The sequence below is a fragment of the Polypterus senegalus genome, chromosome 13 (assembly GCF_016835505.1).
Source record: "Polypterus senegalus isolate Bchr_013 chromosome 13, ASM1683550v1, whole genome shotgun sequence".
Lineage (NCBI taxonomy): Eukaryota > Metazoa > Chordata > Cladistia > Polypteriformes > Polypteridae > Polypterus > Polypterus senegalus.
Window position 1 is genome coordinate 1,299,697 of NC_053166.1, and position 25,462 is coordinate 1,325,158.

The window sequence follows — 25,462 nt, forward strand, 5'->3', positions numbered from 1 at the left end:
AGATATTTTCACTTTATAGCTCGGAAGTTGCCGGGGTCACTCTGTGGTGTTGTCCCTAGAAGCCCGGAGCTCAGGTGCATCGTGTTATTTTAGCTTGTGCACCTACTCGGGTCCCCGTGGGTGACGGCCTTTCAACTCTCACAGCTCTGCCCAAAGTCACCTACAAGATCTGTTAAATGTTGCGTGATGGCCGCCCATTGGGAAGTCCCCACAGGGCTCTGTCACCTTCTCCCAGGTTTTGCTTTTCTAGCTGGTACGTGTCGTCGTTCTCTGTGTAAGTAATGTTATATATATATTTTTAAACAAGTGACCAATCAGTGTAGCTTAGTTTTATATAGTGCCTTTCAGGGTAAGTATCTTGGGTGTGTTGCGTATCTAACAGCCAGCATTGTCTTGTTCAGTGCCTACACTTAAATGGCTGTTTTTCCTGTCTGTGCCGAGGGAGGGATGGCCCATTGTGATCCAAATATTTCAAAGGATGTGAGCCTGCAGTAATTCAAAATGAAAACTTACAGACAGCCAAAGAGTTACTAGGAGTCAAGAAAGCAACTAATGTCTTTGTTCTGTACGTTTCTGGAAGGATTAGACACCACATGTATGCAATGATAGAATAAGCTGAGAAAATTCAGTCTCTGAAGGGACACCAAGGTGTGACTCTGGGCATCTGGGACCTCCTAATATGCCCTGTGAACCACTTGAGAACCTAAAAAAGCAAAGGGACCCCTAAACAAATGCCTTTGCAAAGAGAACAGAGCAGGAGCCGACGGTGACTTCCTGCCAACGCCTACCTGGGCGGGGCTTTACATTTGAGTGACAGCAGGCTGGGTTGGGCTACATGTCTGAGCACCAATGGGGTTTTTTTCAGGGCCCAGTAGAGAAAATGCTGTCAGTTCTACCTGCAGTGACCAAAATGTATGTCAATCCACTTAAATGTGCACTTTAATCACAATGTCTGAATTGTTTGATTTGTAATTTTAAACTGAGGAGCACAGGGGGAAATCGAGGACCAATGGGCCCTTGTCCTAGACATTACAGAGTTCACTGTGTGTTTGAATAGCAGCAGATTAGGCGTGTCTAGAGGCTTGAATGGTGGCAGCTCAGCTTAGTGACGAGCGGTTTGCGAATGATTTGTTCTTTTTGAACAGCTCTTTACAGTGAATCGTGTGAATCGATTCATAAACATGAAGAAATTGTTTCAGTCAAGGTCAATGGGAGTGCTGAAGTGCATGCGAATCATGCGTGATATCGTCGGCGTCTTTTTGTTTCGCAAACAGTGGAAGACATTTAAAGGGCATGCACAAGAACCTTCTGAATTATGAGGAGTCTCGACTCGTCTGATTTGTGAACAAGTCACCAAGCTGAGAATCAGTCTGACGATTCTCATTCATTTGATTTGCAAACTAATTGATACGAGTTGCACAATTCTCATTGCCGTGTTATTGTTTATTGAAACATCTCATTTCAATTATTAATCTTAAATGTGGTCCCATGCTTTGTGTATAGAAAACAGAACCTTGGCTTATTAATTATCATATTAAATATAAAACTACTTATATACTTGGGCATAGCTATATGTTTGAATAGCAGCAGGCTGGGTGGGGCTATATGGATGAGTGGCAGCAGGCTGGGCGGGGCTATATGAGTGGCGGCAGGCAGGGTGGGGCGGGGCTATATGAGTGGAGGCAGGCAGGGCAATATGTTTGAGTGGCAGCAAGCTGGGCGGGGCTATATGTTTGAATGGCAGCAGGCTGGGTGGGGCTATGTGTGAGTAGCAGCGGACTGGGCGGGGCAATATGTTTGAGTGGCAGCAGGCTGGGTGGGGCTATATGTTTGAGTGGCAGCAGGCTGGGTGGGGCTATATGTTTGAGTGGCAGCAGGCTAGATGGGACTATATGTGAGTAGCGGCATGCTGGGCGGGGGTGTATGTTTGAATGGCAGCAACCCACCAACAAGAAAGGCAAATGCATTCCTTTAAATCGGGAGGATTCAAGATACGCTCTGGGAAAACAAATAAAATGGAACCCCATGAAGGTGTTAATTCCTCCGTATGTAGGGTGTCACCTAAGTGGTCAGCACGATGAGTGTAACAGCGATTGTCGATTGCTTTATCAGAGAATGGAATTCAGGTATGCAGGGCTCAGTTTTCTGTTAAATGTTTAATTGGTAGCACACCACGGCACATTAAATTGCAACTTGAACTTTGTAGGGGGCTTCTTGATAGCCAGAATTCCTTTCCCCACATCATGCTGTCATGATTCAATTGTACGTTGCCCATTCGCAATGTTTTTGTTTTGTTTCACAACGTCTTGAACTCCATTTTGGGTCTTCCAATGGCGGGCGCGACTTTGATTCCCGTTGTTAGGTCCACGTCCCGCTTTTCTAGGGGCGTGGCGTCTGAGGTCACGACCCCTGATTACTGGCACAACCGGATGAACGGATGGCTCGGAGTTCATTTCAATCTCCAATCTGCGGAAACCAAGACCCCTTTAGGAAAAAAGCCTAAAGTGACCTTGTTGGGTGTCCTCTTTGTTTGGACCCTTTTTGTTCTCTTGACTTCTATTCCTGGTTCTCGCTTTTGGCTTCTTTTTCATTTTGCTAATCAACCTTTCATTTGTTTTGCTTTCTTTCTTTCTAGTCGGGCGCTAAAGCGTATGTTTCAGTGCACTGCCTGAACTTTCTCTGTTTTGCTCCGGCGCCGTAATTAACTTGTAAAAAACCGCGTTTAGAGCGCAGCAATCTTCTGACAAGTGCTGTTTAGGAGGAGGAGTTTGGGAGCGGGCGCTGACAGAGTGTGTTACCCCCTTCAGAAAAACAAAAAGTTCAACAGAAGGCCAATTAGGGTGGCATGGGGGGCCGCTGCTGTGAACCCCCTGGGTGCAGTTTGTCCCCTTGGAGTTTGGTGACCAGATTTCCTCCCAACTCTCACAGTCGAGTGTGCCCTGTGGTGGACCAGCAGCCTGCCCAGGGTTGATCCCAGCCTCGTCATTGACGTTGCCAGCAAGCGCCAGCTTGAGCTGAGGAGAGGCTGCTTTAGGCAAATGATGGAATGAAGGTTAAAAAAAACTTCTTACACAGCACATTATCCGAAAATAAATGAAAATAAAAACTAAACTACCATCTCTACCCTAATTCGGGGGTCTCCTACCACTGCATAATGGTGTGTGTTACTTAACTGGAGACCACGTGAGTTAAATCAGGCCATGAAGATTTTCACCTTTTTAAGTTCAGGGGTATCCAACTCCATTCCTGGTGGGCCGCCATGGCTGCCGCTTTTCATTCTCCCCCTTTTCCTAATCAGCTTTCGCTGCTAATTCTTTCCTTTTGCCTTCATTTTAATAGCCCTGACTCAGTCCTCTGAATTGATTCGTTTCTAAATGGCAGCCAAACAGAAATGAGATGTGAGGCGAGCCGACAGATGAGCAGCTAAACTGGAATGTCAAACTCCAACCAGTCTCTTAATGAGAAGCCCATTCTTTCTGTTAATTAAAGCCGCTGCTCTCATTCTGTTGATTTTCTGCTTTTTCTAAGACCACCGTCAAGATGTTTGGGTGACCTCAGCAGACCGACATGACCGACCGAGGCCTTCAGCTTTCTTTATTTTCAGGTGACCTGGTCATGTGGCGGCTCGTTTTTTGGCTCTCATTATTGTTTGGCTCCTCTTTAAGGAAAAAGAAACAACTAAGGGGGTCCAAGTCACAACAATTAAAATGAAGACCAAACGGCTCACTAATGAAGAAGATGGTTAGAATGAAAACCTGCAGCCACTGTGGCCCACCAGGACCGGAGTTGGACACCCCCTGTTCTAGGCTATCAAAGCTAACAGGAAAGTGCAGTGCTGGGGCAAGGGGCCTGTGTACGGGTTTCCCTTCATCCAAACCCCACCACACTACCCAGAAGCTGGTGCCCAAAATATTGAACTTGATGGGTTTTAATAGGGTGCTAGTAAAAAATGTACACTGTCAGCAGACTAACCAAAAAAAAAAACAAACAGGTATACAGGTGAATGTCCGGGCTTCATCTAACATTGGAGCTAACCTGTCCATCTCCAGCCTCCAGGCTTTTCATAAGGTGCCTACTTTCTATGGTGGGGGTTCTGTCATAATTGCCCGCCTTGTCCGCCTGAATCAACACTTTTTCCAGCAGCTTCAGATGAAGAAGACCCTTGACTCTTTATTCCTTCATGTGATGTCGGACCCTGTTATGACCATCGCGACCCTGGTGCTCAACTTCTTCTACCCATCCTGTCTGAAAAGCTCAGCACCCACCCGTCCACCTGGCCGTTGTCTCCAAATGCTGTTCCATAAGACGTTCTCTTTCCTTCTTGTTCATTTTTTTTTTCTTTGTTTCTTTTCGGTATCCATAACATCATAATCAGTTTTTTCCCCTCTTAATATTTATATTGAATTGTCATAAGACGCAGCCAATACGTGGCAAGACAAAGCTTTCTCATGTAATTCTTGGCCACCTTTAGCTTTAGCTCGCAAATTTACTCATTCAGTTTGGCTTTGGTTTGATACTCCTCGGGGGTGGCACTGTTGGGGGGCTTATTGGGGCTTCAAAAAAAATGCCAAAGCCACCAGACAGCCTTCCCATCTCCCAAAACAAAGAATTAAATAAAAATCAAAAATCACTAGAGTATATTCTTATTAGGGTGCCAATGGAACAATTAAATATTTTTTGTTATCATAAAAAAATGTTTGGCCATTGCTGGGTAAAAGTGGTCTCATTTCGTTTAAATATTACAATGTCCAGAGGCCAGACCTGTGCGAGAAACGCTGCTCAGGTGTCCACGGGCAGCCAGAAGGGGCGGGGCCAGCTCATATACGGCTGGCCTGAGGGGCGTGGCTGGCGGGCGGGCGGCGCTGGAAAGCAGCCACTGATCTCTGAAAGCTTCTCTGCTCCTGTGGTCCACGAGCCTGGGGAGGTGACAGCCGGTGGCGCTGGAGGTAGTGTGGCCGATCGTGTCACCAACTTCCCACTGACCCCAGGTGAGAGATGGTGTGACTGCGCAGGTCACGGGCAAGGACGTGGTGATGAAGAAAATAGCGGTCTCGGCCATAGAAAAACGGACGGTCCTTTTAACGGCTACCTGTACCAGCAACTTCAGTCCATTCCTCCGCTCACATCGTTATAATTTAAAGACTGGAGCGACTCAGACCTGTGAGAGAAGAAGCAGGCGAGACCCTGCAGGGCGAAACCAGGCGTGCCTTGAATAGCTGGACGGGTCCGGACAAGGCAAAGGAAAGAGGACGACGGTCAGCGTGGCGTGGGAGTTGATCGGGGACCCTTTTTCTTAAAGAGTTAATAAACAGGCCTTGCAGGTGCCAGTGTCGGAGCGTCAGCCTATTCTCTTGTTAAAAAACATTTAACTTCAGAACTGAAGTTTTGCATGGGGTGCGCCCTTTGTAATTAGCTAGAATTTTGGGTTTTTTTTTAGCCGCCCTCAGAACTGTTTCTACACTCACATCCACCCACCGCAGTCACAAAGTAGTCGGAACTCGAGCGGGTTATCCCGCTTCTCACTTCTCAATCTGCGGCTGAATGCCCGGATGGGGTCTGTCGTGCCCGCTCCAGCTCGTCACCCTTTCTTCGGCCGCTGTCGCCGTTGCTTTGTGGTTTTCCACCATGCAGCTGATGGACTGAGGTGAATAATTCCTTTGAGCAGAATCCCAAAATTCCATGCCGTTTCTGTTTTCCACACGTCCTCTTCTCCTATTTCATCCAGACACCAGAAGTCCTTTTTGCCTATCACATCTGCATGATTTTTGGTGTTTATGTTCACAATTCTTCTACCACAGCCTCCCAGGTTTTGATTTTTTGTTTCTTCCCTCGGCAGGCTCAGCTGCTCTTGAAGAGAAGACGACTGCTTGTGAAAAAACTTGGGAGCACAATGGTTGCCTTTTTTGAATTGATTATTGACCTTTACAATTCTTTGGTCTTCCGATCCTCTGGCTGAAGTGCCCTACAGTTTATCGTTGTCCATCTTTGGCCCCCAATCCCCCACCCGCATGTTCTTCTACTTCAGTCTTCCTTCCATGTGGTGTTACATATTGCTTCTAGACCAAGGGTCCCCAACTCCGGTCCCGGAGGGCCCCAGTGGCTGCAGGTTTTCATTCTGACCCTTTTCTTAATTAGTGAGCTGTGTTTGCTGCTAATTACATTCGTTTGAATTCGTTTTAATTGACTTGTTGTTGTTTTTTTTTTTAAGATTTGTCCCCCTGAAATTCTTCATTGTTCTTCTGAATGGCTTCATTTCTTTCCTAAAATGGCAGCCAATTCCGAAATGAGATGTGAAGTGATGGAGCCAACAGAAGACCAGCTAAGTCAAGGCCTCCAACTCCAACCAGCGGCTTAATCGGGTGCCGATTCCTGTTGTTCATTAAACACGTTATTTAATTCAATGGCTTGTTGCTGCTCTCGTTGTGAGACATCTCTGAAATTGTTGATTTGCTCTTTTCTAAGAGCACTGGGGACCTGAGCAGAACAACTGAGACCTTCATCTTTCTTTATTTTCAGATATTGTATGATGGTCACAGTTTGCTGGTCCTGTTTTTGACTCATTTTGTATCTCGTTATTGTTTGGCTGCTAATTAAGGAAAAAGAAACAATTAAGGGGTCCGAGTCTTCAAGAGCAAGTCAATGAAAATGAATGGAAAAGGAGTTAATTATAGAAACAAAAACTGGTCACTAATTAAGAAAAGGGTTAGAATGAAAACCCGCAGCCACTGAGGCCCTCCAGGACCGGATTTGGGGTCCCCTGCTCTACACATTCTGTGTCTTCTACAGAGCTTTGAAATAATATTCAAGTTGAAAGGCACTATATAAAACTAATTCTGATCGATTGCTTAGCTGATACAGGGAAAGAGAATCTCATTCACTCCTGAATCTGAGCCTACGACAATAAAATCAATGACAGCCAAACGGTGGACAAACACAAAATTCTATAGTCAAACACACAAAAGAATCCTGCCAGTATTAAAAAGAGCCCACCTGCACCCCCCTGCCAAATTCTACTATTGTAGCAAGGGCTGTCCAGCCGAAAAATCCCACAACTTAGAAGAGGGCAGCGCCATGAAGGGACTGTGCTGACTCCTGCCTCTATAATGAAGACACCCTCATAGTATTCTACAAGGGGCTGCTCTGCGTCCCAATAATTTAAATAACACTAACGGAGCCCCCTGAGTGCTGCGGCTACAATGGGACTTTCCTGAATTCTGCCTTACAGGTGTTAACATTAAATAGCGGAGCCCACCTTAAATTTGAGATGACAACTTGGAACCCATCACACACACACACACAAATCTAAACCCTATAGGAGTCCCCCTCAACTTTGCATCATTAATGTCACAGAAAGGCCACCCAAACTCGACTTTTGGAGCGAGCCAAGTGCCACCAGAGGTCCGAGCCTCTGACGTAATGGGTCAGCTTTTTTATACTCGCAAGTCTTTCCTTTTAAAATGGTGACGTTTTCATGTCGCGTGCACCCCAATCTTCGGAATGTGGTCACGAACTTCTCTAAACCGACGGTAAAAGGAGAGAAACGGCATTGATCGGCTGGGAAGTGACGTCAATTTGGCGTGAAGAGCCGCAATAAACATAAAGAAGCTTAAATGATAACGCGTGAGCAAATTGCCGAAATGAAGTGGCATGCAATATTTGGAATTACGAAAAAAAAAACGGAATCTGCATGCAAGTGTAATTATTTCAATAATTTTAATCTAATTAAGTTAGGGAAACGCAATTCTTGCCGAGTACTAACGAACAAATAGATCGGGGACCGGCCGCTTCATGCAACCCTCATGCAAAGGTGTGACGTGTGCTTCTCGGTCAATGGGCAAAATCCCACCCGAGAAGAAACGAGCGCTTTGGGTTTATTTATTTATTTATTTATTTTTAGCATTTTGCAGAGCCCCAGGTTAAGTCCTTCTTTTCGCTCCTGACGTTGATTCACATGTAGGAGATTTTTTTGACTATGGCAAAAGCATGTGAGATGAATAAGTACAAAGTACTGTCAGATAACCACTTAAGACGCTGTTGATGCATCCAGCATAAAATGTTACAATGGAAAGAAATGTGTTTAACATAACAGAACTCTACACACACAGAACAGTTCAGAGAAATTCAACACGAGTAAGTCACGCACGCGCACACACGCACTGACGCCACACTGACCGGCGTGCTCAGCGCTCACCTTGGTCTCCTTCTCCTCCAGGAGCGTCTCCAGCCTCTTCTGGGCGGCTCGGCCCTCGTGGTCGTCACTCACGATCAGGATGATGTGGTTCCAGTGAAAGACGCGCATCATGTCGAACCACACGTGGGCTTGGTGGGAGTACGGCGGGACGGTGCGCAGGAACGACAGGTGGATACTCTGCACACACAGGGACATACGGGCGTTTACTGTGTGGTTTCGCTTTAGCCTTGGAGGCACCTCTAGGGTGCGCTGTAACACAACGCTTACCTTGTCAGAATAAATGGACATCCGTGTCATCAGCCCGACCACTGGGATGCGGTAGAAGCCGGCCGTGTAGGAGACAGGCGTGGGGGTCATGAGCTCATTCGGGGCACCAGGGTGGCTCACTAATATGGCGTAAACCTGGGGAGAAGGAGGCAAAGCGTCAGGACACGAAATGAGGACGTCTGGCCCAAACAAATGCCCTTTTGGTCATTTAATGACCTGCACGATATATCACTTTATTTGGAGAATTTGCACACATGTAAGAGCGGGTGTAGAGAGTTCGCTATTCTCCTTACCAGAATTCGGCGTCGGGTCTGCTTGGCTTTCGGCGACCTCGGTAGCGTGGCAGGCTGAGTCCGCGATGAGTGGGGAGGCACACAAAGATGGTCACCCCAGTTTGAAGATTACTTGCCAACTGCATTTTATTTCTTTTCTAACACAAGGGTGAAGGCACGCCACTGAGCTAGAGCACATCTCTTTTTCTCTTCTACACTTTTTTTTTTTCAATTACCCCTTACTTAAATAAAATCAATAAACTTTTTAAAACTTCCTGACACGAACTCCAGCCCACACAAACAAGACCGTTAGAACTGAATGCCCAGCGGTGTTTTCCTTCTTTCTGCCTGTTGCTATGTATAGGGTGGTCCAGATCTAATTATGCAATTTTCATTACGCTATAACTTAAAAGTTTAGTACATAGAGAATTCACAAATAAATACTTTTGTTGCCGATAGATGGCAGCACCTGCCCTGCATTTAAAATTCGGGGAGATGGTTGTCAGTTGAACAGCAGTGCGATGTGTTCGCCTTTTTATAATTGCATAATTAGATCTGGACAACCGTGTACTGGCAGGTCTTTTCAAATCCCTATGATGAATCTTTTGATTAAAGGCGCTATATAAATAAGGAATTAGGAAGTTACATCGAGTCTTCTGTGTCATTCCTCCTCCTCACCTCACCTTTGTCATAACGGACAGGGTGAAACAGACAGACAGACGTCAGGATAACATTACGAGGTGTAGCGCCGTCTCAGCCTTTAGGACAGGAAGGGAGCTGCGCCAAAATTCACCAGCAGATGGTGCTGTTGTGCAAAAATTAGATAAGCAAACGCGCCTCACTCAATTAACGATTTGTTCAGGTGTTTACAGAAGGCTCAGCTTAGGTGCCGATATATACTCCAATTTTGAATAATATGCTTATTTCTTAACTGGAAAAATATTTCTGCTCACCTGACCAAGTTGGTTTTGAACCTCACACGGTTCTCGCCATACATTTCCCTAGGTGTGCTCAGGTGATGCCTCAATTTTTTGGTTCCCCCTGGAACACTTGGGCCTTTTTAAGTCATTTATTGATTTTTCTGTTTCGTGACAAAATTTAAAGGGTCTGAACTCTAACCTTCTGTTTTTATGGAATTGTCACCATCGTTATCATGAATCATCACATCAATCACTTATCTGCAACACAATTTAACACATCGCCCAATGAACACAGATTGGAAATCTATTCATATTCATTTGGGTTTCTGCTTTGGGTGTTGAGTATCTCATGTTGAAGTCTCTCTTTTTCCTGCCCCTTGGTGAATACACTGTATAACAATATGTTGATAAATCTTCATTTCTGTTAAGGCTTTGCTTGTCGTGTCTCCAGCAGTTGTTCCACTGGGGGGCCACTATCCTGTGTAGTGTGTGAAAGCCTTGTGAAGGTGGGCCACTGGCCTATAAGACGTCTAACTGCTGCGTCACTGCCTCCTAATTCAGAATCTATCCTGAGACTCGCTGATGGCCGCAAACCCAGGCCAACAGATTTTAGCAGGGGTGGCAGTCTGGTAAGGGCTGCTCATTATGTGCTTCATCAAGTCTCCATCTCTCAACACACATACACACATATCCTCTGCATGGCTTCTTACGCTGCCTTCCATTTGAAATTAAAAGTCAGAAGTTGGAATTTTCAGCTGTGAATGTCCTCACAAGTCAGATATCCAACTCCGAAACTCGGGGCTGGTCTGTCAAGTCCATGTTTGTCTGACTTCAGATCATGACATCAATCCAAAATGTCGATGTAGACTACAAACGTTAGTGAAAGCTGTGGTAGGATCCTGTTTATTAGCAGTTCTGTCTAGTTGTGTCTAATTAAATTAGTTGTATACTCAACACTGTCCAACTCCATGTTGCTACGATGGTTGCATATGCAAAAAAAAAAAAACGTAATGAGTTATCAACTACTATTTATTCCAAAGGAACACAACAAAAGTTTTCCTAGACGCATCCATATTGGATTTCTAAATGTTCTACCACAACGCGGTCAACTCGGGTGTGACGTCATTCCCAGCTCTGTCTGTACTCTTCCGAGGAAAATGGAATCAAGGATAAGCCCCGCCCCATTGAGAGCGTGCCTCACAGGCCACGCCCCTTCTGACAGCGCTCTCTCCGTTCCAATAAACGCCATTGATGTGCACCACAAAAAAAGACACACGTGACTTCGGACTGTCAAAGAATTAACGCTGACAGTGTAATCAATCAATGTATTACAGTGTGACTGCTTAAATCCCTCCAGCGTGTCCTGGGTCTGCCCCGTGGCCTTCTCCCAGTGGGGCATGCCTGGAACATCCCCAACCAGGGAGGCATCCAGGGGGCATTCTAACCAGATGCCCGAACCACCTCAACTGACTCCTCTCAATGCGGAGGAGCAGCAACTCTACTCCGAGTCTCTCCCGGATAACTGTACTCCTCACCCTGTCTATACGGGAAAGTCCAGCCACCCTGCGGAGAAAACTCATTTCGGCCGCTTGTATCCGCGATCTTGCTCTTTCGGTCACTAGCCAAAGTTCGTGGCCATAGGTGAGGGTAGGAACGTAGATCGACTGGTAAATCGACAGCCTCGCCTTTTGGCTCAGCGAACCGCTCCAGTGAAAGCTGGAGGCCACTGTCCAATGAAGCCAACAGAAGTACGTCATACGCAAATAGAGGAGACGAGATTCTGAGGTCACCGAACAAGAGCCCCTCCCCTCCTAGGCTGCGCCTAGAAATTCTGTCCATATAACTTATGAACACAATCGGTGACAAAGGGCAGCTCTGGCGGAGTCCAACCTCAACAGGAAACGAGTCCGACTTATTACCGACAATGCGGACCAAGCTCCTGCTCCTCCTGTACAGGGACTGGATGGCTCGTAACAACGAGCCTTGTACCCCGTACTCTTGGATGCTTCGAGGGACCCGGTCGAATGCCTTCTCCAAATCCACAAAACACATGTGGACTGGTTGGGCAAACTCCCTATCTATCTATCTATCTATCTATCTATCTATCTATCTATCTATCTATCTATCTATCTATCTATCTATCTATCTATCTATCTAATAGCATATTACATTATCATTAAGCAATATTCAATATCACTCTATTATATAGTACATTTCACTATACATCAATCAGTCTGTTAAATATCTATTTATTAGTCTGTGAATTTCCTTCTTTATGTCACTCTTCGTTATACAGTATCTATCTATCTATCTATCTATCTATCTATCTATCTATCTATCTATCTATCTATCTATCTATCTATCTATCTATCTATTATATAGTGCCTTTCACTCTATCTATCTATCTATCTATCTATAAATCTCTTAAATTGCGGCTTTCACATCTATCTGTCAGTTAATGTATGATATAGTGTCTTCTATCAATCACATAGTTTCTTTTATATGAATCTGTCAAGCTAAAATTTTCCTAGTAATAATAATACATTTTATCTACGTATGTCCAGAATGTTCGAGTTGCTTAGCGCCCGCCATGTTGTCTTTCTGCTCTTCTCTTTTTTCTTTCTCTCCACCCGTTTCGTTTTCTCCCTCACCTCCCCCACTCTATCTGTTCCTCCGCGTTCAGCCACCCCCGTTTCTGCCTCATTATCATCTCCGCACACAATTCTTTATACATCATTCTTTTTATTATTACAATATTTTATTTTTTTGTCTTTCTCTTGTTTGTTTATATTTGTGTCGGCCTAAACCCTAGACTCCCCCACCAGTCCCCCCGCCCCCCCCTTTGGCACATTTATAGGACGCCTCTCTACATTCCCGTCTCTCGGCCTGACAAATGGAAATCAATGCATTCAGCCTTCCCCGGAGTACAATCGCTGCGGCTTCCCTCCATTTGACAGTTGAGGCCGTTTGTGATAATTAAAAGCCGAGCGACTCCGCCGTTTAACGCTGAGCCTGAAGGGGGCGCTCCGTGCGCAGTCCAGCGCACACACATATCCAGCCCTTTGGTCCCCACGGTTCAAGTTCAGCGGTGTACTCGGACCTCATTTCGCTTCAGCCTGTTCGCAATTCCAGGACGCGGTTCGACACATAAGATGATTAAAGCACGATGCGCAATTGTGTCTTTTTTTTTGAAGACGTGCGGCCTCACGCTGTCAAGCCCCTGGCCCTGGGCACAGCCTGGCACCAGATGCCTGCAGATTCAATCCAGGATTATTTTATCGGATACTTGACTCCCTAATATCCTTCTGCCAGTCGGATGTGACCAGACTGGCATCAGTGGTGTGTCAATGTCTGAAACGCGCCACCTACAGGCGCAATACCATTTGGAAGCCGCGATTTCGAGAAGTTGTCTGTTCTCAGGTTTGATAAAGCGCGATTGCGAGCATTGTGTGCGCTTCAGGTGTAGAAGTGAAGTATTTAGCCCACATTTCCATACATTAAACGCGTCCCTATGCATTTTAAACAAACTGATCTCTTTTATTTTCACCTAATATGAAAACGTGAGATCCATTGAGAAGTAATAAAGTCGCCCACATCCCGGGGGAGTCCACCACATCCCCAATCAAACGCCAAGCAACGACGCCGCAAAACCGAGAGAGTAATGAAAAATTGTTCTTTGCGAAGCAATGGCTCTATAAGGAACCACAGAGCCCAGTAAAAGGCCAGTGTGCTTAAGGGTGTAGTGTGAAAAATAGTGCCAAGCATCTTGTTTGTGATCATTAAAATGTTCCATGTACTGTATGTGGAGTAATGATGATGATGATGATGGTGATGATGATTATTTAAGTTTGTTTTCTCTGTTTAAGCTGGTTGATTTTTACCAAACCCCACTAAGTTCTTTAGGTCTTATTGTCCTCTGCTTTGGACTTTAAGAACTTTGTGGGCTGCACCGGCGCCACAGCACCCGCTTTACCGGATATTTACACTCAGCTTCATTTACCTTAGAAGTCGGGTGGGTGTCTTAGCCGGAAATGACGTCCCCAGCACACATGCGGACACACTGTGGACAGCGTGGGCTTGGACATACCCACTGACCCAACATGGGGGCTGCTATAAGGAGACCGCTATAACAAAGAACCCCTAATGGCCCAAACCGGGTCCAGTAAATCCCTCCTTGGCTTAGTGATGGTGTGATAACGTTAGGCAAATGTTATAAGGACCCCCATAAGCTTCCCCGCTTTCTAATGTTGTCGCGGAGTATAGCGCTGTAGATTTCTATTGTCGGTGAGTTTTACATTTTGACTTTACAAATATAAATAACAATTTGATCGACTTCAGAAAGTGTTGTTTTAACATTGGCTGAAATGGCACCATTTTTAATATATTTTTGGTAGCATTTTCTTGTTCAGGAAAAAAAAAAAGCTGGATTTGTAGTAATAAATAGAATGGCGTTTTGTAACAATAAATAGTTTATTAAGCCACATTAGCATTGTGTTTTCTAATTCCTTCTCTTATTAATTAATACATTATAAGTCTTCATGTAACACTAAAAACAAGTTTTAAGGAAAGGACCAGAAAGAGAGGTGGCATGTTGGCATAGCAGTAGTGGTGGCACTGCTGCCTTGCATGGAGTTGGCATGTCCTCCCAGTGTTTGTGGGACAGGTGGGCTGGTGACACCACAGTTAGTGTGTGTGTGTGTGTGTCTGTGTGTGTTCCCCGTGTGATGGGCTGGCGAACTGTCCAGGGATTGTCCCTGCCTGTGCCCACTGCTTGGTGGGATAAACTCACACAACCCCACCCTGTATAAGCGAATGTATGGACCACCAAGGTACAGATACAATTAAAATGTTTGCTGCCCACATTGAACCTGCACTGGTCCAATGCCAGTTTGCTGGGTCACACCAGAGTTGACCACATTCCAGTTAAACATTCAGAAAACCAATATGGACGAACGCTTCCAGGATCACCTCTGTTGTGACGGCTCCATCAGAATCAACAGCAGTTGATAACGACGCATGACACTTTATTTTATACATTTTGGATTGACGTTATGCGCTGAAGTCGGACAAACTCGAACTTGACAGGCCAGCCCCGAGTTTCCGAGTAAAATCCGACTTGTCGAGGCATTCCAGGTGAAAACTACGACTAAGGACTTGGAAATTCTAAATTCCTGCTTCAAACAGAACGCAAAATTAGTTGAGTAGTTTCAAATGATCTGGAAATCACACTAAAATAACGGTGGTGATGATGATGATGATGATGATGATTAGTGTCTGAATAACAGGGTGGGGTATCCCTTTAACAGTCTGAAGGTGTATATTATATGCAGTTATAGTACAGGTGAATGTATAGGCGTATAGTATCTTCATACTACAGGGTGGTCCAGATCTAATTAGGCAGATTTAGATCGTCTGGATGACTTTGATTTATGGCGGGACGATTCCAGTTCGGCGCAAAGACGATTCTTCATGTCGCCAGTTCGCACACTTCTCGATGGATTTTTCGGGTGATTTTCTATGTAATAAACTTAATAAGTTATAACGTAATGAAAATTGCATAATTAGATCTGGACCACCCTATAGTAGGCTATAGTATATTATAGGTGTGTTGATGTACGCATTCATGCAGTTTCAAAGAGGTGTGCCAGGTGAGGGAGATGGGGGGTCGGGGTAGCTGTGTGACATGTCGGGGGTTCTCCCTTGGAGGACTGAATGCATGTTGTTACTACCGGCCGGTACTCGTAATGTAAAAACGAGGAAGGAGTACTGTTGCATATCGGCCAGTTTCAACTGCTGATTATTATTATTATTATTATTATTATTATTATTATTATTATTATTATTATTATTATTATTATTATTATTATTATTTTATTTCTTTTCCGATCTCAGCATTAAGTTGTTGATCTAGAATCTTGAAATCTAAAGAATTTCATTAACTTATTGTGTTTTGCTCAGAATCTTTTTTTTTTTTAATCAGCTTTTGAAAGAGAGGGCTGCCATGTCAATATTCAACAATTCATCCACTTCCTGATGCGCTTATCCTGGACAGGGCTGTGGGGACCCTGGAGACCATCGCAGTATCACAACAAGCTTGTTTTTCTTGCAGAAGACCATTTCTGACCAACTAGTCATCAATCCTATATAAAAGCATTCGGGTGTCGTGAGTGCTACGCAGGCGCGGAGTTTCACGCACGCCCCGTCCATTTTGCAATGCACGATGGGATTTGTAGTTTCGTGTTTCCAGGTAAAAGATGATTTTCTACTCCAGACTGTGCGATATCTTCTTCTTCTTTCTTACTATATAAAAGCGGTCGGGATTGTCCTTCCGTCCCGTGAGTGGAAAGCGTCCACTTATCACAGACTTACTACTTGCAGCTTGCGGTACGAAGCGACATGATGTGAGCAGAGTTCTGGTGCTCCAATCGTTCCCTTGCTTTTGTGCGCGATGCGCTGGAAAAATAGACAAAATGATGTCTCTGGAAATAATTCATGTTGATGGAGTACAAATGCCTCACCGCGTAGTAAATATCAGGGGGGTTCAAAAGGGCGACCTCAATATAGAAAAAAAAAGTTTAAATTTCATCACAAAAATAACAGAAACTAAACTATTAAAGTAATACCGCTCAAATACAATATAACCAAATGAATGAGTTTGTCTAAAATATCAAATTTGTCTACATATTGAATTGCCTTAAGAAGTGGTCAACTTAAAAGTCGGTCGCCTTAAAAGGCGGGTCAGCCCAGTAGTAATAATAAAAATGGCTCTTATAGCAGCGGGCGGCACGGTGGCGCAGTGGTAGCACTGCCGTCTTGCAGTAAGGAGACCTGGGTTCACTTCCCTGCGTGGGTTTCCTCCCACAGTCCAAAGACATGATGTTAGGTGCATTGCCGATCCTAAATGCTTGTGTGCTTGGTGTGTGTGTGTGCCCTGCGGTGGGCTGGCGCCCTGCACGGGATTTGTTCCTGCCTTGTACCCTGTGTTGGCTGGGATTGGCTCCAGCAGACCCCCGTGACCCTGTAGTTAGGATATTAGGTTGGAGACTGACTGGCTCTTGTAGGCTTTAGAGTGACGACTAGTTCTGCACCCACTGACCAACAAACTTATTTAAACAGTGAGGTACCAACTCAAGATGCTTTACAGTTAGAGATATCGTCAAATGCACGGTAAATAGTGGTCAGCACCCTATGACAGTATAAGCACACACGACATAAGACATATTGTACTATATGGCAGAAAATGTTTGGGGGTCACACATGAAAATAGTGGAGACAGGTGTTCTCTGCTGTGTCTCATGGCCAAGAGTCAAGGGTGAGGATGGAACTTATGCACTAGCGTCTTTCTCGTGGGGTTAGCAGAACTCAAAAAAAAAAAAAAGATATGGAGAAAGAGTTAGATGTCGTTATTTCAAAAAGCGTTCCGAAGAGTCTAGGGTTGAATTTGAAATGTTCAGCCCCTGTGTTTTGGTGTCAGACAGGAGATGTTTGACGAGGAACCCCTCTCCTCTTCTCCCAGACATCACTAATGTAGGCTGTGGCAGCACTGATCCTGTTTCTCCAGGTTTCTCTCTCTCTAGGTGCATTGTGTGCTGTGTGTGAGTGCTGTGTTTGTGTGTGTGCCCTGCGGTGGGCTGGCTTGCACCTCGTGACCCTGTGTTAGGATATAGCAGGTTGGACACTGACTGACTGACTGTAGCAGCAGACAACAACAACAACTATCCATCCATTATCCATTAATCAACCCGCTATACCTTAACTACAGGGTCACGGGGGGGGTCTGCTGGAGCCAATCCCAGCCAACACAGGGCGCAAGGCAGGAAACAAACCCTGGGCAGAGCGCCATCCAACCACAGGGCAAACACCCACACACCAAGCACACACTAGGGACAATTTAGGACCGCCAATGCACCTAACCTGCATGTCTTTGGACTGTGGGAGGAAACCCGCGCAGACACGGGGAGAACATGAAAACTCGGAAGCGAACCCGAGTCTCCTAACGGCGAGGCAGCAACGCTACAACAACTATAATAATAATAAAACAAAAGAATAACAAGTTCTAAAGTCAAAGCTCCAATATACATTTATGAAGGTTGAAGGTGTTCTGCTACTGCACGATTATGGCAGCCCATGAGGGCGTTTGCTTGACACGAACAGAAGATGAAGCGCCGTCCTCGTTACCGCCGCCTTCGGTACGCGCATGCAGATTGGAAACTATGGCAACCCAGATTCCACATTTAGAGGGCTACGGCACTTCTCAAAATGAGTACTGTCAGAGGGGATCTGTTTTTACCATCCGCATGAAGGTTCCAGAAAGATCCTCCATGTGTTTTGATCTTTAACAGACTCCATGAGCAGATTTCTAAAATATCCTCTGGTTTTCAGAGGATGCTCGGAGCGTTCAGTTTCCTTGATCTGTTAGGATCCTGCCTACTATACTATGCAGATTTCTTATTTCTGCACATATTTGTACCACCCAGCAGCATGAAACGTTTCTTTCTTAGCTAAAGTTTCAATGAGGAAGTGCCATTTTAGAACCTTAATTTCTAAAAGGGAATACAAAACGCAGAAATAAATCACAGCCTTATTGAGCTTTCATGTACTGAGACAATACAGGACAGCGCATTAGACACACTGCAGCAAATCCAGTAAAATACGTTACATTAACTGTTTTCAGAGTATAAAAACTGTAATTCAATTAATGCTTAAAATAAAGATATGGAATAGATAAATACATGAAAGCTGACATTTAGGCAGCGTTTAGCTGCCACTATTAATGAATCGTTTCAATGTGTTTTATAAGTAACGATTGCATTGTCCAAACCCATAATACTACAGAATTCTATATTTGCATCAGTTTAGCTTTATTTGCATAAGGTGACGCCTCCTTTGCCGCAAAGCTGGCCATTGTTCCTTATAACCCTTGAGAAATAAAGATTTAATGATTGGTTAACAAGATCGTTTTGCGGTGTGTGTGGACTGTTTTTGTGATTCCGGAAGCGGATTTATGCGTTATGAGTTATTTTCGCATTAGCCGGCTAAACTGTCGCACACCCGGCATCTTCTCCACTGGGCAGCATGAACAGCACAAGGGATCGCATTCGATCATTAGAATTATTATCTGTTGGCACTTTATTTTATAATTTGGTGTTGTGAAGTAATGCTTTTAAATTTTCTACAGGCAAATAAACTGCACTGCGGTGGGCTGGCACCCTGCCCGGGGTTTGTTCCTGCCTTGCGCCCTGTGTTGGCTCCAGCAGACCCCCGTGACCCATAGGATATAGCGGTTTGGAGAGGGACTGACTGACTGAAATAAACTGCATTATAAAGGTATAAACTCAAAATATATCACTGAACTAGTTAGCTAGAATCGGTTTGATTTGACATAACTGGAAGATGGAAATTAAAAACAGAATGAAACAGTACATCCGTAATAATCGCATTAGAATTGTTGACTGCATTTACTGCACTGAGACAAATGTACGCTGTGCTCCTGACTGATTTTTGATCATCTAAGCGTTTATTCTACAAGATTTTTTTTTTACAGTGATCCACATTTTGGGATAACGGATCGCATTTATTGCATTCGACATTTCGGACGTGTGTGAATTCATTCAGATATTCTGCTGGGAATTCTCTCATCAGGTTGCCCCCATTGCTTATTCATGCGGTAATGTCGTTTCAGTCACTGGACTTTTACACGACACTGCGAAGAGCCGACACGATAATGACAGCAGAATAAAAACGTTTACATCTTAAGAATGAGGTGCGCTTGTGTCATTCATGAGGTGTTCCGATCACAGACTTCGAGGACAAATGCAAGCTCGTGCGTGTGGCATGATGCATCGCCACAGTATCCATGGGTGGCACTTTGCACGCCTTCTCATGAACGCATTAAAGGATAACATCGAACTCGATCTGATTTTGGTAAAAAAAAAAAAACAAAAAAAAAAAAAATCGCCGCATTTCGGGGGGAAACGTCACAAAGAAGGACGTTAAATCAGCAGGAGGCAAAACAAAAACTAGGAAAGCGAATGCAAATAGCGCTGCGTCCGTTTGCAAATCCACAAATTAAAAAGCGTCACCCGAAAAAGAACCGTTACTTCGTGCAATGACAGTAATGAAATGACACGACAATGACAATACAAAGTTCGTCACCCCCGTTTAGAAGCCCCTTAAATGAATGTGAGAAATCAAACATGGTGATCGAAAGCTTCGGTGACGGTGGCAGCAAAGATGGCAAAAGATTCACGTCAGTATTTTGGGCATCAGCTGTGAAACGGCTTAGTCCACTGAGGGGTCCTCTCCTCTTTGAATTTAATGGTCTTTTTCATGGAAGACAAGAACTTCTGAGGTAGAGGGTGGGCTGCATGTGGACACTGGACTGATTCGCCAATAAAAGCTCTGATTGGTTGATTGATTGATTTCTCGATGCCCCTTCTGCCTCGGCCCGAATCCCCGACCCCCTGTTACCTGGTTCGAGATGAGATCCTCGCACACCGACAGAGCCATTTGGATGGCATTGGGCTTGTGGGACACGTAGGTGGCGTTCAGCTGGATCTTCCAGGTGCCATGCCTCTTGTTGGCGAGGTTCACCGCCTCTCTGAAGCTGTTCTCACGGTTTTTGCTCAACACGGCGCCGATGTTGACAATTTTAGGATCGCAGCTTCCTCTGGCAAAGGAGTAAGAACAAATAACTGCCAGCAGGATGACCCGCATTTTGAGATTACCGAAGCAGCCGGGCGCCCCTGACAAAAATGAACGCCGTGTCCGGTGTGCGCCTCCGACTGTCTGGTCTCCTCTCGTCCATCCGGTGGTCTCCTCAGCAGTGCATTGGAATGCGCCTTCCTGTTCCTTAAATGGGTCTCATCTGACGCAGTCCTCTGCACTCACCGCTTTTCAAATAACCCTTTTTAAAATCAAATAATAAATATGTTCATTTGTCAGTTTTCGGAGCGACGCTTCTTTTCATCGCATTTTTGCCGCTTATGTCTTCTCGACGCGGTGCGTTTGCCTCGTTTTCGCGGTCTTCTCCTGCGGGTCCTTCTGCCTCGAATGAAGGCGCAGCGTTCCAATGAAATGGTGGGCTCGAGCGCGAGCTGTCCGCGGTGCTGAAACGTCGGGGGCGCGCGATTCCCAGAGCGCGCATCTCGCAGCCTATCGGAAGGCGTTGGGGGGTCTGGAAGCAGGACCACCGTGGAGTGGGTGAATCGGCTCTTCCTGTCGCAGATGGAGGGGATGGGCGAGAAGTTCGAAAGGAACCTGAAGCGTTTCTGTTAAAACAGAGGTCCTCATCGGCTGCGTGCGCCTGGAAACCCCCCAACATCAATTCAATTCCCAAAATGACGACCCTGTCATCGCATGACTAGAGACAATTTGAGGAATTAAAAGGCCATCATGAGAATAAAAAGGAGCTGTAAATGTGTTCTCATAAAAAAAAAATAAACGATTTGCAGGGGGTGATCAGTCGGAGCAGGTCATTCAGTGACAGCTGCTGTTTTATTTCGGTCCCCGCATATTAAAGAGCCGCACATTCTTCTACTCGCCATGTTGCTTCGCGTTAACGAGCCGCGACCTTCAATTAAAAAAGAGGCCGAGCATCGCGGAGCGGCGACACAGCGTGACACCCAAAGCGGCTTCCCGAGAAGAAGACAAGGGGGCGACGAGATCGCTCGGGAGAATGGGATGTGACGTGATAGGTAGGTAGATAGACGTGAAAGGCACTATATAGTAGGTACGTAGGTGGACGTGAAAGGCGCTAGATAGCAGGTGGATGGATAGACGTGAAAGGCACTATATAACATATCCAGATAGATAGATCACAAAGGTACTATATAACAGGTAGATAGATATATGTGAAAGACACTATATAACAGATGTGAAAGGCACAATATAGGTCATAGATGGGTGTGAAAGACACTATATAACACATAGGTAGATAAACGTGAAAGATACTATAGGTGAATGTGAAAGATGCTAGATAGCAGGTGGATGGATAGACGTGAAAGGCACTATATAACATATCCAGATAGATAGATCACAAAGGTACTATATAACAGGTAGATAGATATATGTGAAAGACACTATATAACACATAGGTAGATAAGGTACTATATAGTAGGTACGTAGGTGAATGTGAAAGATTATAGATAGCAGGTGGATGGATAGACGTGAAAGGCACTATATAACATATTCAGATAGATAAATCTTAAAGGCACTATAAAACTGACAGGTAAATTTGAAAGGCACTATATAACAGATGTGAAAGGCACGATATAACACGTAGGTAGATAGACGTGAAAGGCACTATATAGTAGGTACGTAGGTGGACGTGAAAGGCGCTGTATAACATACTAGCAGACCTGGCGCGCTTCGCTGCACGTTTAACCGGCTACTTCCAGCAGCGGATCGTGGTTTTTCCAATCTAGACGGCCTGTCTTCTTTAAATTCGTTTAACCGCCTGATTTTAGCAGCGAATCGGTTTTTTTTTGTTTCTAACGTAGAAGTCGTTTCTTGTTGAGATCCGTTTAATGGCCTCGTTGATTGCATGTCTTCCAAGGTAGTTTAAATATCCATTTCTTGCACGGCGTCATCTCCTCTTTTATGAGTGACTGTGTAAGGACCGCGTGTACTGAACAGTAAATTAGTAAAAGGAGAGAGGACTAAACACTAAGGAAAATGAACGGCAAGACCGCGTCAGCAGCGGAGCTCAGCTCGGGGCGAATTGAAGTGAATGAAATGAGCTGAATGGGAGGGGAGATGATCACGTGACTCCCACACCCGCCTTAACTCTCCATCCCACCACAAAAACACAAACACAGTCTCTCGGATCCCAACTCTCCTTTATATGTATAGATATCCAGGTAGATCAATCTCAAAGGCACTATAAAACTGACAGGTAAATGTGAAAGGCACTATATAACAGATATGGAGATAGATGTGAAAGGCACTATATAGTAGGTACTGTGGTGTATGGCTGGCCGTTCATTCCGGCCAATACCCCCAGGCCGCCAGGTGGAGCCCTCCCTGCAGCATGGAGGTGCCCTGAAGACCAGCAGGGAATTCTGGACATTGGAGTCTTTATGCACAGCCCTGCTGGATCCCATGGGGGCCACTAGGAGACGCTGCGGGGAGGAATGATGTTTATTTGCCATATGCCGCTGAAGTACGTCCGAGTCACATGGACACGGGGAATGACGTGCTTCCGGGGTGAAGAAAAGGACTTTTGATCTGACCCGGAAGTGATAGAAGATCACATGGACTGGGGATTGGAACACTTCCGGGTCAGGGAGGATAAAAGGACTGTGGGGGCTCCCAGACGGCGAGCTGAGCTGGGCGGAAGGGTGGCAACGCGTCTGGGAGTGGAGGATTGGTTTATTGTGATTTATTGAATGAGTATGGTGGAGAGGAGGGTGCTTGGTGCACTGTGCAGAATAAATACTCAACTTTTGGACTTTTATCTGGTGTCTGGCGTCTTGGACAAGGGTTCAAGGTAGCAAGAGCGCCCTCTATCTGTCGCAGTACGTAGGTGGGTGTGAAAGACACTATATAACACATAGGTAGATAGATATGAAAGGCACTATATGAGAGATATGTAGATGTGAAAGGCACAATATGATCATTACGTGTTGAGTGGCACTTTGTGCTCATAATTGAGTTCAGGTGTTCTTGTATGTAGCCATGCCACCTGCATTGGTAAACACACTGAAGAGCTCTGTGACTTTAAACGTGGCACTGTCATGGGAAGCCACTTTTGCCTCCAACTTAGTATGTGAAATTTCTGCTCGGCTGTTATTGAGAAGTGGAAGGAGAAACAAATAGCTCAGCCACGGGGAGGTAGACCACCCAAACTCACAGAGCAGGACCACCAAGGGGTGAAGTGCGTAGAAATGGCCTTTCCTCTGGTGCATCACTCACATGCTGTAAGAGCTCCAAACATCAGCACCACAGCTGAGCGTCAAGAGCTTCGTTAACTTGGCTTCCATGGCTGAGCTCACAATCACTACGAGTAATGGCACGTGTCAGTCAGTGGCGTAGCTAGGGGCGGGCAGAGGGGGCGGTCCGCCCCGGGCGGCACGTGTTTGGGGGCGGCATTATTGGCCAAAAGGCTCAGTACAATTCGTGTGTGGTCGGAAAAATATCACTCATGTATGAAAAAATGCTTGAAAACTAATGTTCAGACTGTCCTTCTGCATCAGACACAGCAGTTGAAACGTATGAGGCAATGACAAAAAGAAACTTGACACCGATAATAACTTCTAGGAAGATAAACAACTAATTCACAATTTATAATTTCGTTTCGTTATTAATCCAAATGTATTCTTGCTCTGCGCAGAAAACATCGCCACCTATCACTTGTACCCTACTTTGGTTCTGGTTTTCGTAGCGTAATTATATTAAACTAATAATCAGAACACGGCTTATCAGTGCGTCTACAGTATACTATACTCTGGTCTAGTTGATGCTTATAAATGTATATAAAAAAATATTGCTGTTTCTTTATATATGAATAAATCTATGCAAAATGTATCTTATTTTTTCTCTATACGTCATTTTAATTTTCTATTTAAATAGTTTAACATATTCAGATACGTTGGAGGGCGGCAAACTGAAGCCCCGCCCCTCCCGGCCCCGCCCCGCCAGGCCCCGCCCCGAGCGGCACGAACTCGAGCTACGCCACCGGTGTCATCTGGAGTGGTGTGAAGCGCACTGCGATTGGAAGCTGGAGTGATGAGTCACACTTCACTGTGCAGCAGTCTGATGGACCAGTAAGGGTTTGGTGGATCCCAGGAGTACATGACCTCCAAATCTGCACAGTGCCCACCGTCCCAGTTTGGCGCAGGGTGGATAAGGGCAGGATTTAGGCTCCCGGTGAAGGGTCCTGTCAATGCTACAGCAGACAAAGACATCTGAGACGATTGTGTTCTTCCAGGGGCGGCACGGTGGCGCAGTGGGTAGCGCTGCTGCCTCGCAGTTAGGAAACCCTTAAGGGGTTCGCTTCCCGGGTCCTCCCTGTGTGGAGTTTGCATGTTCTCCCCATGTCTGCATGGGCCAAAGACATGCAGGTTAGGTGTATTGGTGATCCTAGTGTGTGCTTGGTGTGTATGTGTGTGTGTGTGTGTGCCCTGTGGTGGGCTGCCACCCTGCCCAGGGTTTGTTTCCTGCCTGTGTTGGCTGGGATTGGCTCCATCAGACCCCCGTGACCCTGTAGTTAGGATGCAGCGGGTTGGATAATGAATGAATGTATGAATGTTCTTCCAGGTTGGGAAAGACCCGCTGCTGTGCCCCCCAAAGACAGATCCATTAAGGCATGGGGGGTCTCGGGTGGCCTGCGCAGAGCCCTGACCTCAACTCTACTGAGCACCAATTGGGATGAATGGGGACGCCGACTGAGAGCATCCAGCATCAGGACCTGACCTCGCAAAATGGGCACCAACTCCCACAGGCGCACTGAGACGTCTTGTCAGCTGCTTGATGGGCGACTCCACATTCATTCCCATTGGTTTTGAAATGGGATGTGCCACAAGGTGTGAAGGCGAGGTGTCCACAAACTTCTGGCCCTGTAGTGTGTGTTACGTTACGTTCAATTGCGCAATTCTATTTTACATTATTATAAACTGCTCAGAAAAATTAAAGGAACACTTTGAAAACACGTCAAAAAAAATCCTGCTGGCTCTCACTACTGCTATGGTGACGTGTGAGGAATGAAAGGATGGAAATGAAAAGAGTCACCCGACAGAGGGACACCCCGAAAATCAATGGGAACAAAATGATGGGGCAGGCAGGCAGGCGAGTCCATTTGGCCAAAATGTCAT

The 25,462-nt window shown here is 45.5% G+C and overlaps 1 protein-coding gene across 23 annotated transcripts in view; it reads right to left on the minus strand.

Annotated features, from left to right (window-relative positions):
* The window catches only part of LOC120542371 (glutamate receptor ionotropic, NMDA 1), a 75,076-nt gene extending 54,093 nt beyond the window's left edge, over positions 1-20,983 (minus strand). For 4 of the 23 annotated variants that reach the window (XM_039774788.1, XM_039774782.1, XM_039774783.1 and 1 more), the window contains exons 1-3: positions 20,121-20,981; positions 8,459-8,593; positions 8,192-8,368 (exon numbers count right to left, since the gene is read on the minus strand). In XM_039774788.1, coding sequence (XP_039630722.1) covers positions 8,192-8,368; positions 8,459-8,593; positions 20,121-20,366 — 558 coding nt within the window. In that variant the 5' untranslated portion in view covers positions 20,367-20,981. Of the gene's footprint in view, positions 1-8,191; positions 8,369-8,458; positions 8,594-20,120 lie in introns of all 23 variants that reach the window. The other 19 variants (XM_039774790.1, XM_039774785.1, XM_039774784.1 and 16 more) reach the window with 11 other exon arrangements.
* Between the last annotated feature and the right edge of the window lie 4,479 nt (positions 20,984-25,462).